Here is a 13953-nt window from a genome sequence, read left to right on the forward strand (position 1 = left end):
ATACTCCTATTGATGAGGACTGATGATTCTCATTCAATATTTTTTCATGAAAAACAAACTTTTTTTTTGAAATAATTTTTTTTTGGACTTAGAAACTATTCAAATTTTTTTCAATTTCTTTTATTTTTTAACATGGAATTTTTTCAACTTTTTTTACATGTCTTAGAATGACATAAAACATACTTAAAACATGGAAAATTCGCATTTAATTGGAATAAGCAAACACCCGCCCAGACACGCAGGCAGAATGAGTGAGAGAGACAAAAACACACACAAATACGTAGATTCAGACACACACACCGAGAAAGACAAGATTCAGACACACAAACCGAGAAAGACATGCATTGGAATAAGCAAACACCCGCCCAGACACACAGGCAAAGAGAGTGAGAGAGACAAAAACACATACAAATACGTAGATTCAGACACACAGACCGAGGACTCAGAGGCAAAAAGATTGAGAAAACAAAAACACATACAAATACATAGATTCAGACACACAAACCGAGAAAGACATGGATTTGGAATAAGCAAACACACGCCCAGACACACAGGCAAAAAGAGTGAGAGTTACAAAAAAAACATACAAATACAATGATTCAGACCCGCAAACCGAGAAAGACATGTATTAGCATAAGCAAACACCCACCCAGACACACAGGTGAGAGAGACAAAAACACATAAAAACGTATATTCAGTCACACAAACCGAGAAAGATATGCATTGGATTAAGCAAACACCCGCACAGACACGTGGCAAAAAGAGTGAGATAGACAAAAAACACATACAAATACGTAGATTCAGACACACAAACCGAGAAAGGCATGAAATGGAATAAGCAAACACCCTCCAGGAATCACAGGCAAAAGGAGTGTGAGAGACAAAAACACATACAAATACGTAGATTATATTAGACACACAAACCGAGAAAGACATGCATTGGAATAAGCGAACACCCGCTCAGACTCACAGGCAAAAAGAATGAGAGAGACAAAAACACATACAAATACGTAGATTCAGGCGCACAAACCGAGAAAGACATGCATTGGAATAAACAAACACTCACCCCACACAGGCGAAAAGAGTGAGAGAGACGAAAGCACAGACAAATATGTAGCTTCAGACACACAAACCGAGAAAGGCATGCATTAGAATAAGCAAACACCCGCCCAAACTCACAGGCAAAAAGAGTGAGAGTGACAAAAAACATACAAATACATAGATTCAGACACACAAACCGAGAAAGACATACATTTGGAATAAGCAAACACCCGCCCAGACACACAGACAAAAAGAGTGAGAGAGACAAAAAAACACACTAATACGAAGATTCAGACCCGCAAACCGAGAAAGACATGAATTAGAATAAGCAAAAACCCGCCCACACACACAAGCAAAAAAGATTGAGAGAGACAAAAACACATACAAATACGTAGATTCAGACACACAAACCGAGAAAGATATGCATTGGAATAAGCAAACACCCGCCCAGACACACAGACAAAAAGAGTGAGAGAGACAAAAACACATACAAATACGTGGATTCAGTCGCACAAACCGAGAAAGGCATGCACTCGAATAAGCAAACACCCGCCCAGACAAGTGGCAAAAAGAGTGAGAGAGACAAAAGCAGAAAGAAATACGTATAATAAGTCAAATAAACTGAGAAAAGCATGTATTGGAATACGCAAACAACCGCCCAGACTCACAGGCAAAAGAGTGAGAGACAAAAAATAAACAAATACGTGGATTAAATCACACATACCAAGACCGACAATCACTGAAATAAGCGAACATCCGCCCAGACACACAGGAAAAAAGAGTGAGAGAGACAAAAACACATACAAATACGTAGATTCAGACGCACAAACCGAGAAAGACATGCATTTGGAATAAGTGAACACCCACCCAAACACAGAGGCAAAAAGAGTGAGAGATACAAAAACACATACAAATACGTAGACTGAGACCCACAAACCGATAAAGACATGCATTTGAATAAGAAAACATCCGCCCAGGCACACAGGTAAAAAGATTGAGAGAGACAAAAAAACACATACAAATACGTAGATTCAGACACACAAACCGAGAAAGACATGCATTGGAATAAGAAAACACCCGCCCCAGACACACAGGCAGAAAGAGCACATAAGAGAGACAAAAGCAAATACAAATACGTAGATTCTGACACACAAACTAAGAAAGATATGCATTGGAATAAGCAAACACCCGCCCAGAAACCCAGGCAAAAAGAGTGAGAGAGACAAAAACACATACAAATACGTATATTCAGAAACACAAACTGATACCAACACTTAGATTCAGACTACAACCCAACAATGACAGGCATTGGGACTAGCAAACACCCACCCTGACTTAGAGTGGTCAGACACACAGTCATAGTGAGAGAGATATCCAAAAAGTTGGGTTGATCTAGGGTCACTAGGTTCACGTGGGTGTTTGCCTATTCCAATGTATGTCTTTCTCGGGTTTTTTGTTTGAATCTACGTATTGCACGCCACTCTAAGTGAGCCTACATCAACCTAACTTTTTGGATATCTCTCTCCCTATGACTGTGTGTCTTACCACTCTAAGTCAGGGCGGGTGTTTGCTAGTCCCAATGCTTGTCATTGTTGGGTTGTAGTCTAAATCTAAGTATTGGTATCGGTTTGTGTGTCTGATTCTGAGTATTTGTATGTGTTTTTGTATCTTTCACTCTTTTTGCCTGTGTTTCTGGGCGGGTGTTTACTTATTCCAAATGCATGTCTTTCTCGGTTTGTGTGTCTGAATCTACGTATTTGGATGTGTTTTTGTATCTTTCACTCTTTTTGCCTCTGTTTCTGGGTGGGTGTTTGCTTATTCTAATGCTTGCCTTTCTTGGTTTGTTTTTCTGAATCTTGTCTTTCTTGGCGTGTGTGTCTGAATCTACGTATTTGTATGTGTTTTTGTCTCTCTCACTCTTTCTGCCTATGTGTCTGGGCGAATGTTTGCTTATTCCAATTAAATGCAAATTTCTTATGTTTTAAGTATGTTTCATGTCATTCTAAGAGATGTAAAAAAAGTTGAAAAAAACATGTTAAAAAATAAAACAAATTAAAAAAAGTTGAATAATTTTGAAGTTAAAAAAAATTATTTATAAAAAAAGTTTGTTTTTCATGAAAAAATATTGAATGAGAATCATCAGTCCTCATCCATAGGAGTATGAGTATGCATAAGAATTAGTTTTAAAATTTAAATCAAAAGTGTCATTCTATTTTTCTGATATGATTTAAAGATGTAAAAAAAGGTTGAATAATTTCGAAGTTCAATGAAATTTAGTTAAAAAAAATAATTTGTTTTCCATGAAAAAATATTGAATGAGAACCATCAGTCCTCATCAATAGGAGTATGGGTATGCACAAGAATATGTTTTAGAATTTAAATCAAAAGTGTGATTCTATTTTTCTGATATGATTTAGAGATGTAAAAAAAAGTTGAAAAAATACCATGTTAACAAATAAAAAAAAAGAAAAAAAAGTTGAATAATTTCGAAGTCCAAAAAAATTTAGTTAAAAAAATATAGTTTGTTTTTCATGAAAAAATTTTAAATGAGAACCATCAGTCCTCATCAATAGGTGTATAGGTATGCACAAGAATATATTTTAACATTTAAAAATCAAAAGTGTCAAAAAGTTGAATCATTTCGAAGTCCAAAAAAATCTAGTTAAAAAAAAGTTTGTTTTTCATGAAAAAAATATTGAATGAGAACCATTAGTCCTCATCAATAGGAGTATGGGTATGCACAAGAATATATTTTAACATTTAAATCAAAAGTGTCAAAAATTTGAATAATTTCGAAGTCCAAAAAAAATTTTGTTAAAAAAACAGGTGGTTTTTCATGAAAAATATTGAACGAGAACTATCAGTCCTCATCAATAGGAGTATTGGTATGTACAAAACTATGTTGTAAAATTTAAATCAAAAGTGTCATTCTATTTTTCTGATATGATTTAGAGATGTAAAGAAAATTTGAAAAAATACCATGTTAACAAATTAAAATAAACAAGTTGAATAATTTCGAAGTCCAAAAAAATTTTAGTTCAAAAAATATACTTTGTTTTTCATGAAAAATTATTGAATGAGAACTATTAGTCCTCATCAATAGGAGTATGGTTATGCACAATAATATGTTTTTAAAATTTAAATTGAAAGTTTAATTCTGTTTTTATGGTATGATTTATAGATGTAAAAAAACTTGAAAAAAATAATATGTTAAAAAGTAAAAGTTGAATAATTTCGAAGTTTAAAAAAAATTTAGTTAAAAAAAAGTTTATTTTTCTTGAAAAAATATTTAATGAGAACCATCAGTCTTCATCAATAGGAGTATGGGTATTCATAATAATATGTTTTAAAATTTAAATCAAAAGTGTCATTCTATTTTTCTGATATGATTTAGAGATGTAAAAAAAATTGAAAAAAATACAATGTTAAAAAAAAATTTGAATAATTTCGAAATTTAAAAAAAATTTATTTAAAAAAAATTTTGTTTTTCTTGAAAAAATATTTAATGAGAACCATCAGTCTTCATCAATAGGAGTATGGGTATGCATAATAATATGTTTTAAAATTTAAATCAAAAGTGTCATTCTATTTTTCTGATATGATTTAGAGATGTAACAAAAAAAAGTTGAATAATTTCGAAGTCCAAAAAAATTAGTTAAAAAAATAGTTTGTTTTTCATGAAAAAATATTGAATGAGAACCATAAGTTCTCATCAATGGGAGTATGGGTATGCACAAGAATATGTTTTAAAATTTAAATCAAAAGTGTCATTCTATTTTTCTGATATGATTTAGAGATGTAAAAAAGTTGAATAATTTCGAAGTCCAAAAAAATTTAGCTAAAAAAAAAAATTTTGTTTTTCATGAAAAAAAATGAGAGCCTTCAGTCCTCATCAATAGGTGTATAGGTATGCACAAGAATATATTTTAACATTTAAAAATCAAAAATGTCAAAAAGTTGAATAATTTCGAAGTCCAAAAAAATCTAGTTAAAAAAAAGTTTGTTTTTCATGAAAAAAATATTGAATGAGAACCATCAGTCCTCATCAATAGGAGTATGGGTATGCACAAGAATATATTTTAACATTTAAATCAAAAGTGTCAAAAATTTGAATAATTTCGAAGTCAAAACAAAATTTTGTTAAAAAAATAGGTGGTTTTTCATGAAAAATATTGAACGAGAACTATCAGTCCTCATCAATAGGAGTATGGGTATGTACAAAACTATGTTGTAAAATTTAAATCAAAAGTGTCATTCTATTTTTCTGATATGATTTAGATGTAAAGAAAAGTTGAAAAAATTACAATGTTAACAAATAAAAAAAAGTTGAATAATATCAAAGTACAAAAAAAATTTAGTTAAAAAAATACTTTATTTTTCATGAAAAAATATTGAATTAGAACCATCAATACTCATCAAAATGAGTATGGTCATGCTCAATAATATGTTTTAAAATCCAAATCAAAAGTTTAATTCTGTTTTTCTGATATGATTTAGAGATGTAAAAAAAAGTTGAAAAAAATACCATGTTAAAAAAAAGTTGAATAATTTCGAAATTGAAAAAAAATTTAGTTAAAAAAATGGTTTGTTTTTCATGAAAAAATATTGAATGAGAACAATCAGTCTTCATCAATAGGAGTATGGGTATGCATAATAATATGTTTTAAAATTTAAATCAAAAGTGTCATTCTATTTTTCTGATATGATTTAGAGATGTAACAAAAAAAAGTTGAATAATTTCGAAGTCCAAAAAAATAAGTTAAAAAAATAGTTTGTTTTTCATGAAAAAATATTGAATGAGAACCATAAGTTCTCATCAATGGGAGTATGGGTATGCACAAGAATATGTTTTAAAATTTAAATCAAAAGTGTCATTCTATTTTTCTGATATGATTTAGAGATGTAAAAAAAGTTGAATAATTTCGAAGTCCAAAAAAATTTAGTTAAAAAAAAGAAGTTTGTTTTTCATGACAAAATATTGAATGAGAACCATCAGTCCTCACCAATAGGAGTATTGGTATGCACAAGAATATGTTTTAAAATTTAAATCAAAAGTGTCATTCTATTTTTCTGATATGATTTAGAGATGTAAAAAAGTTGAAAAAATACCATGTTAACAAATAAAAAAAAAGTTGAATAATTTCGAAGTCCAAAAAATTTTTTTTTTTTAAATAGTTTGTTTTTCATGAAAAAATATTGAATGAGAACCATCAGTCCTCATCAATGGGAGTATGGGTATGCACAAGAATATGTTTTAACATTTAAATCAAAAGTGTCGAAAAGTTGAATAATTTTGAAGTCCTAAAAAAAATTAGTTCAAAAAAAATATTTTGTTTTTCATGAAAAAAATATTGAATGAGAACCATCAGTCTTCATCAATAGGAGTATGGGTATGCACAAGAATATTTTTTAAAATTTAAATGAAAAGTGTCACTCTATTTTTCTGATATGATTTAGAGATGTAAATAAAAAGTTGAAAAAAATACCATGTTAACAAATAAAAAAAAGAAAAAAAAGTTGAATAATTTCGAAGTCCAAAAAAAATTAATAAAGAAAATACAATTTCAACTATTAGCTACGTTTGAAATTAATTCAGAATGTTAATGGGGGGGATTGCACCCCCTCCCACCACCCCAAAACCCACTCCAAATACATAAACGATATTGTTTGTATTTAAAGGAGACTTATTGTTCAATTATAGTCTTAAAAACGTGATATTTCTGTAAGGTGCATAAGAAACATTTAGAGCCGAATAGCCTATTTCCGTATGGAATGCCATAAAACACATTTTTAAATACGATACATGAAAAAAAAATACAATTTCAACTATTAGCTACGTTTAAACATTTATTCAGAATATTTAGTGTGGCCGCCCGCTCTCCAACTCCTCTTTTTTCTCTACAATAATTACCCATGATTATTAGCCGAGTTTGCCTAATTAAGGGTGCAGTGAAATATCATTAAATGCTAATCATCAAATCATACGAAATCCGGAAGACATTTTGGCAGATATCTATAGGAAAAAAAGGAATTATGTTCTTATGATAATTGAAGAATAGTGACTTACCTTCATAATTCTTTTGTTGTCCATTAGAAAAACTAGTAAATTTGATTCTAACAGACTCAATACTAGTTCTATTAATCAACTGATGCAGATAGACCAATTTGAACCATATTTATAGCTGGAAAAAACGAATATAAGCCCTCCAGCTGTAAACCAGTATTTCTAGAATGAGACCATCCTTTGAATATGCAATATAGGGAATTTTGGTTATTGAACTTAAAAAAATATGTCATCCAAGTCTTGTACCGTCTGTGTCAATTGATGCGTGCAAAGAAACGTAAAGTAAGCAAAGTATAACATAGGTGTGAGGGACTACTCACTCTCTTTGAAAAGATGTAGAGCTTCCATGGAAGTATTACCTATATGCATGGGGTTACTCACTCTCTTTGAAAAGGTGTAGACATCCCGTAGAATAGCACAGTAAGGAAAATAAAGTCGTAGAATCCATAAGACCATGCTCTGGAAAGGTACAAAGGAACATAATCTACTCAAATAGCATGGGAATGAACATAGTGCTATAGAATAGCATGGGAAGGAACATAACTCTATAGAAATGGGAAGGAACATAGCGTTATAGAATAGCATGGGAAGGAACATAGTGCTATGGAATAGCATGGGAAAGAACATAGCGCTATAGAATGGCATGGGAAGGAATATAGTGCTATAGAATAGCATGGGAAGGAATATAGTGCTATAGAATAGCATGGGTAGGAACATAGCGCTATAGAATAGCATGGGAAGGAACATAGCGCTATAGAAATGGGAAGGAACATATTGCTATAGAAATGGAATGTACTACTCTACTAGCCCCCCCCCCTTACGGTCTATTTTCAAGAAATGCATCAAATAGAAATTTAGAGAATGCTATTTGTTCAAAAACAGTCCAAAGATCGCATAGTAAGGCCTTTGGGGTTGAGGCAATGTCCCAGCGTCTGGGGAAAAGGGTTGTAGTTTATGACCCTGGGGCATATAAGCTTCTTAAAAAAAGGGTGGTTGTGTGACCTTTAAAGGAGGCTTTCTTGATTGCAAATTTAAAGTTCTAATTCCCTTTTAAGAGTCAAAAGTGAAGGAGGGCAACTAGCCCACCCTCCCCTCTCTGACACTCTCTTTTCCCAAAATGCATCCGATCAAATTTTTGAGAGAGCCGTTTTGTTAATAATAGTCCAAAGAGCATATAAGAAGGCCTTCAGGGAGGGCACAACCCTCCAGAGCCTAGGGGCAAGGGCTATTAGTTATGTCCTGGGCATATAAGGCTCTTATGGAACGGATGGTCATGTAAACTTTGGATCGGATGGGGCTTATTTTATTGGAAGTCGTAAGATCTACTGCCCTTTTTAAGAGTCAAAGATGAATGTAGGGCAAACAGTCCTGTACCTAAAATTATTCATTCCCCAATTTAAATTCGACCAAAATTTTCAGAGAACTATTTTCTTCAGCATTGTTGAAAGTTACAGTATTTATGTCTTTGAGGATATCAACCTTCATACAGTCCTCATGTCAAGGGCTGTAAATTAGACAATTCGTTTATTGTTTACATATAGTATATGTTATTGAGGAAGATATGCATGTTTGAAATTTATTGTCCAAAACCACGAAAGGAATTCACGTGAGCCTTTCATAAATGACAGGGTATAATAATTTGGAACTTTGAAATGACATGAGAAATGATCAAAAGGGAATACTTGCGCATTACTACTACTATTACCACTACCACTACTACTACTGTAATAGTGTTGAAACCCTACTCTTTTTCCATTGTTTTTGAAATTACTAGAAAAAGTTGTTCATAAACGTCTTTTTAGTTTCTTACAGGCTAATGGTTTGCCGAGTAAGACCCAATTTGAATTTTGCAAAGGGCACTCAACGACGGATGCTTTGCAAAAACTTATGGAATTAATTAACAGTGGTATGAACAGAGTGGTATGGAAAGGTGTTAATTAACACCTTTGTCTACATTTACAGATTTTCGCAAAGCATTCGATACAGTTGATTTAAAAACACTACTAAGTCGGATGGAGTCGTTAGGTGTCCATGGAAAGTGTTTAAAGTGGTTTGATAGTTATCTCACAGGGAGATCCCTGAAATAAGTCTTGAATGATAGGATTTCCATTTAACCAAATAAAACCTATTTAATCCAGCTCAGTAGCATTTCCAGTAGTCCGTGGATATACTACAAGGGTAAGTGCTAGCTCCGCTGCTTTACCTCATTTGTGTTGATCTCATGCGTTTTATTTGAAAGATGAGTGTCTTATATCGTTAGCTGATGATACAGTTTTAACTGTGTTTGTCTTGTCAGTGAAAGACTTGGTGGGAAAAGGGAATCTTACATTTGAAAGGCTGGAGTTTTTACTTCATTGTGTGTAAATATTGGCAAGACATTTTAATGACGTTTTGCAGATTTGGTACACCGCTGGATGTGTCTGACCAGGTAACTTTATGTGGTAATCAATTTCAACAAGTTCATCATCCCCGGTACCTTGGTTTTTTATCTTGATTGCCATGTGGCATGGAAATGTCATAGTGACGCACTTTCACCAAAACTTGCCCGTGGGGTTGGCATACTTCGACGTCTGCAGCACTGTCTCCCTCAAACAATACTTATAACTGTATATTATTTGTTGGTTTATCCATTCATCTCCTAGGGTTGCCTCCTATGGCGCAGTAACTTCTTATGCAAGTATAAAAGAATGCAAGTTTTACAAAATAAAACTGTTATAACAATTGATAGATAGGTCCAGGATGTACATGTCACTTGTGCTTGTTTTAGGTCCCTGAAGCTCCTTAATATAGGTCAGATAAGAGATTACCAAGCTGCAGCATTTGTGTTTCAGTGTATGAATGGTTTAACCCCTGATATTCTTAAGAGTTTTTAACAAATTAATAGTGGCCTGCACAATTTTGGAAATAGGCAAAGTGATAATATAGTTGTTTATTTGTGTCATGCTTGGTACCAGGTCTTCATTTTCAATGAAACACCTGTATGAAATGTGCTACCATTATTATTGAATATCAGGGCGGCAGAACACGTACCTCAGTTTAAAAAAACTCCAAAGATTTTTTTTTTGGGGGGGGGGGATTTTTGAATTTTGAAATGGCTGTTAGGATGAGAAATGGAGAAAGAGGAGCTGGAAAGGTAAGGGGGGCAGGGGCTAAGGGTGGGTTGGGGTTGATGATTAAATAGTGATGGAGACTGGATTTTTTATTGTCATTTTTCTTTTATATTTTATTTATTGATTATTATTTTTAAGTCAGTTATTTATTTATTTATCTATTTTTTCATGAATATATATGCTGTAGCTTTATTTATTTTTGGTTTATTTATAATAGATTTAATTAGATAGTTGAGGTTTAAGTAAATAGTTGAGTTGTTTAGTAAGTAGTTACGTGGACTTTTGCGCGGCCGCAAACCCTCATAGATTTTCTCCAGCGTGAAAGTGTTGTTTAATTTATTTATTTGCTTGCGAATATGGAATAATAAACTTATAAACTTACTTATGAAGTAATGCTACAACCACTACTACCATGCTACTTCATTTACAATATTGAGGGGTAATTTGAAATAAATCAAAAGACACTATGTGCATGCACATTGTCAAAAGAGCGTATCTCATCAATCAATTTGATTATTAAGTTGGAACTTCTTAACTTTAGGTCATCTGACCAAAAGGCAGTAAGTGCATGCTACTACTAATACTTTTATCACTGCTATATTCTCTACTAATTCTACTAGTGCTTCTACTGCTACGTTGTTGCAACTAGTTGTAAAGGCAATATGTTAATATTGCTGCCGCTACCAGTACTGAAAACAAAGTACATTTAAAATGTATTCACTTTTTGCTCTAATAAATAAAAACATATATAAAAACTTAAAGAATAAATATCAGTATCTGTATAATAAACTGACAATCTACGGTCATTTGTTTTTTTTCAGTAAAGTGCAAATTATGTTCTGGTCTTGAGAAGGCATGGGGGTCATTAGCACTATTCATGTTAATTTTTGCTCTTTTTGAATTTCATTCGGTTATTTATTGTAATTTCTGTTCGGCTTGAGTTTCGTTTATTTACTGATGGTGATTTGAGGCAGTTTTACGCTTGGAAGATTATTTGAAGTTATTTCTGCTCATTTTTGGCTTAGTGAAGCTCTTTACTTTTCGTTGAAAAACTTGTTTTGTGGAAAAAGTTTTTTAAATTAATTTCGAAAAAATAACAAATTTCTTAAGACTACCTTTGTTATACTGGAGTTTGACAAAGGAATTTACGACACCCTCCCCGAGGGAGTCACTGCTGAAGTCACGAATATTTTCTACTTCTATCTAGAAATAAAGCTTACCGCTCCTTTACCTTCGATCATTTCTATACAAGTTCTTGAAGACTGCCGAGTTGAAAACACAGCAAAGTCCCTCGTCAGTAGGTCTCAACTGAAATAAATCTTCGCAGTCTTTCTCAAATCCTTTCCAAACACAGTGTAGAATCATTTCGTCACAAGAATATACCGTCTAGAATAATAATGAAGTAAATAGAAAATGAAGTCTTGTGGGCAAGGGCGTCCTGAGGCTCATTTTATGCGAAAATTTTGCCGAATTCCCAAAATGTTGGGGAGGGGACTTGCCCCTCCCCCCCTCGGGACGCCCCTGCTTGTGGGTGTACTAGTGATTCTACTAAACGAAACGAGTGATTCACCCAAACGAACCCAAACTTGCACAGTCCCTGCCAGCACATCTCTCCTGAGGATATGACGTCTCACCTTACCTATAGTTTACGGGAACGGTTATCTACGTACAAAATCAATCAAAAACATGAGGATAGGAAAGGAGGGCAATGGTTAGCATAACGGCTCTTTTGAATAAGATCATAAAAATAATTCATAAACTATTTTAAAACGATCATAAATACTTGTATATTTCATTCCTAAATGCACATTGCTTCAATATAATACCCTCCCCCAAATACAAAAAATCGTATCCCACAAAATACATTCTCGCCTTATTTTAATTTTTAACCGTATATTCCTCCCACGAATCTTTTTATTGTCGAATATTAATTAGTCTTCTTGACAGAATATAACAGCTAAAATAGTTTTCTGATTAAATTTCATTCATTGGATGCTATCACGTTCAACCCGAGTATTTGTATCGATAATATTCTTGGAAAAGTTGTCCACCAAACAGTAAAGCGTTAAAACCTGTCTTTCACAGGTGAGTGTCTCAGCTTGCAGAGAAAGGCTTTTGGCACGCTAGTGTCGAAAAGCGATACGATACTGCGCTAATTCAAGCCGTGTTAGATATGTTTTGACTTGCTTAAGGTGTTAGAAGTGGCATACCTACGGTTCATCTTGATGTTATTGTTGGATAAAACAAAGAGTAGGTAAAGGGATCCACATGATGGTCCGTATTTTGAAACTATAATATGTAGCCAGTTATCATATTATCAAACTTCTAATATCTCTGGAATTACTTGGACGACCAAGTTGAAACTTCCAGAGAGCAGTAAGGTTGGTAAACGGACCTTAAGCTTACCTTGGGGGAAATTAATAAGGTTTTCTCTGATTACATAACTGTTTTGAACAATAGGCATCTATGGACCTAAGACCTACTTAAAGCTGATTAGCGAAGTAGATTAGAGATACTATCGACTGTGATGATTAAAAGTGCTACGCATGCCATTTTGGTCGAAAATGAGTTTTATATTGTGTCTTGGGTAAACTCAACACGAGAAAACGACCGGAGCAGTGAGAAAGCAGTGAGTCCTATCTTTTACCGTTGTGAAGACAAAAAAGAGACATACACCAGTTCACAGTTAATACAATTACCCAGTATGATCTTTCCCTAACTCACCCATTATAAAAACCCGGACCGAGGTGCGAGTGCTCCAGAGAACGTTTATGCAGATATAAACATAAGCGGCATTAGATCTTTTCACGGGTAGACAAAGAATATTCACCTACGGAACAAGTACTGACAATACCACTTGGCCGGCTCAACCAATAAGTGGACAATAAGTGCAGAAATAAGTGGGAGGAGCTTTTTGTTCACACCGAGAATGAAGAGCCAGAAATCATTTGCGGTAAACTTACTGGATGATTTTATAAAACTGTGCACCAGTTTTGACAGTAGAGGATATCTTATGGAGCTACAATGGCATTTCTCTTATTTTTTGTCAAGGGAGAAAGAGAGAAACGCCATACAAGGAAATAATGTTTAATTTACTTGGAATATTTGAATTTAATTTATATCACTGAAAAGAGCATAAAAAATGGTTTAGAATATATTCCCTTTATCTTCATTACTCTCATCCTTCAGGGTGAGCACAGCCAACACACCTTTTTTTTATTTTTGGCTCTCCTGAAAAGTTACCAAAAGGGTGTATGTTGTAATTTTAATTATTACAGCTGCTATGTGTTGCCAGGTGATCGAAACAGCGTGTCTGCAATATCTTGAGAACGGCTTTATGGGTCAAGTTGGAAACTTTCAGAGATTGTTCAGAAGGGATAAAGCAATTGGATCTCGAGTTTTGGCTCGAGAAGTGGGACTGGGGATAAGGATCTAAGGATATCGTCTCTTTTTCGTTTAAAAATTTTGGCACTCTACCAACCTTGTGAACTTGAAACTATCCCTGATGACGTTCCGATATGGATCGAATGCACAATTTGTACCCGAACTATAAAAATGAAGTGTCTGAGTCACCTCAGGGACAGTTTGGACAATTCAGTTGAAATTTTCTGGTAGTGTTGGGAGGGGGTGAGGGAGCCTCATATTTTACTTGAGAGAGGCGCAGAATTAAATTGAAATAAGATGTGTATGCAGGTTTCCAAAATCGCACATCTGCAATGTCTTGGAATGAATTGTGGG

At 33.6% G+C, this 13953-nt stretch overlaps 1 protein-coding gene across 1 annotated transcript in view; it reads right to left on the reverse strand.

Moving 5' to 3' along the window:
* The window catches only part of LOC148944859 (sodium channel protein Nach-like), a 376236-nt gene that overhangs the window by 220361 nt on the left and 141922 nt on the right, over positions 1-13953 (reverse strand). Inside the window, exon 4 of the mRNA XM_089099312.1 lies at positions 11447-11601. Within this exon, the coding sequence (XP_088955438.1) occupies positions 11447-11601 (155 nt within the window). The remainder of the gene's footprint in view (positions 1-11446; positions 11602-13953) is intronic.

This window comes from Artemia sp. Qi Xiang Cuo, chromosome 13 (genome assembly GCF_049724085.1).
Source record: "Artemia sp. Qi Xiang Cuo chromosome 13, ASM4972408v1, whole genome shotgun sequence".
Taxonomy (NCBI): Eukaryota; Metazoa; Arthropoda; class Branchiopoda; order Anostraca; family Artemiidae; genus Artemia; species Artemia sp. Qi Xiang Cuo.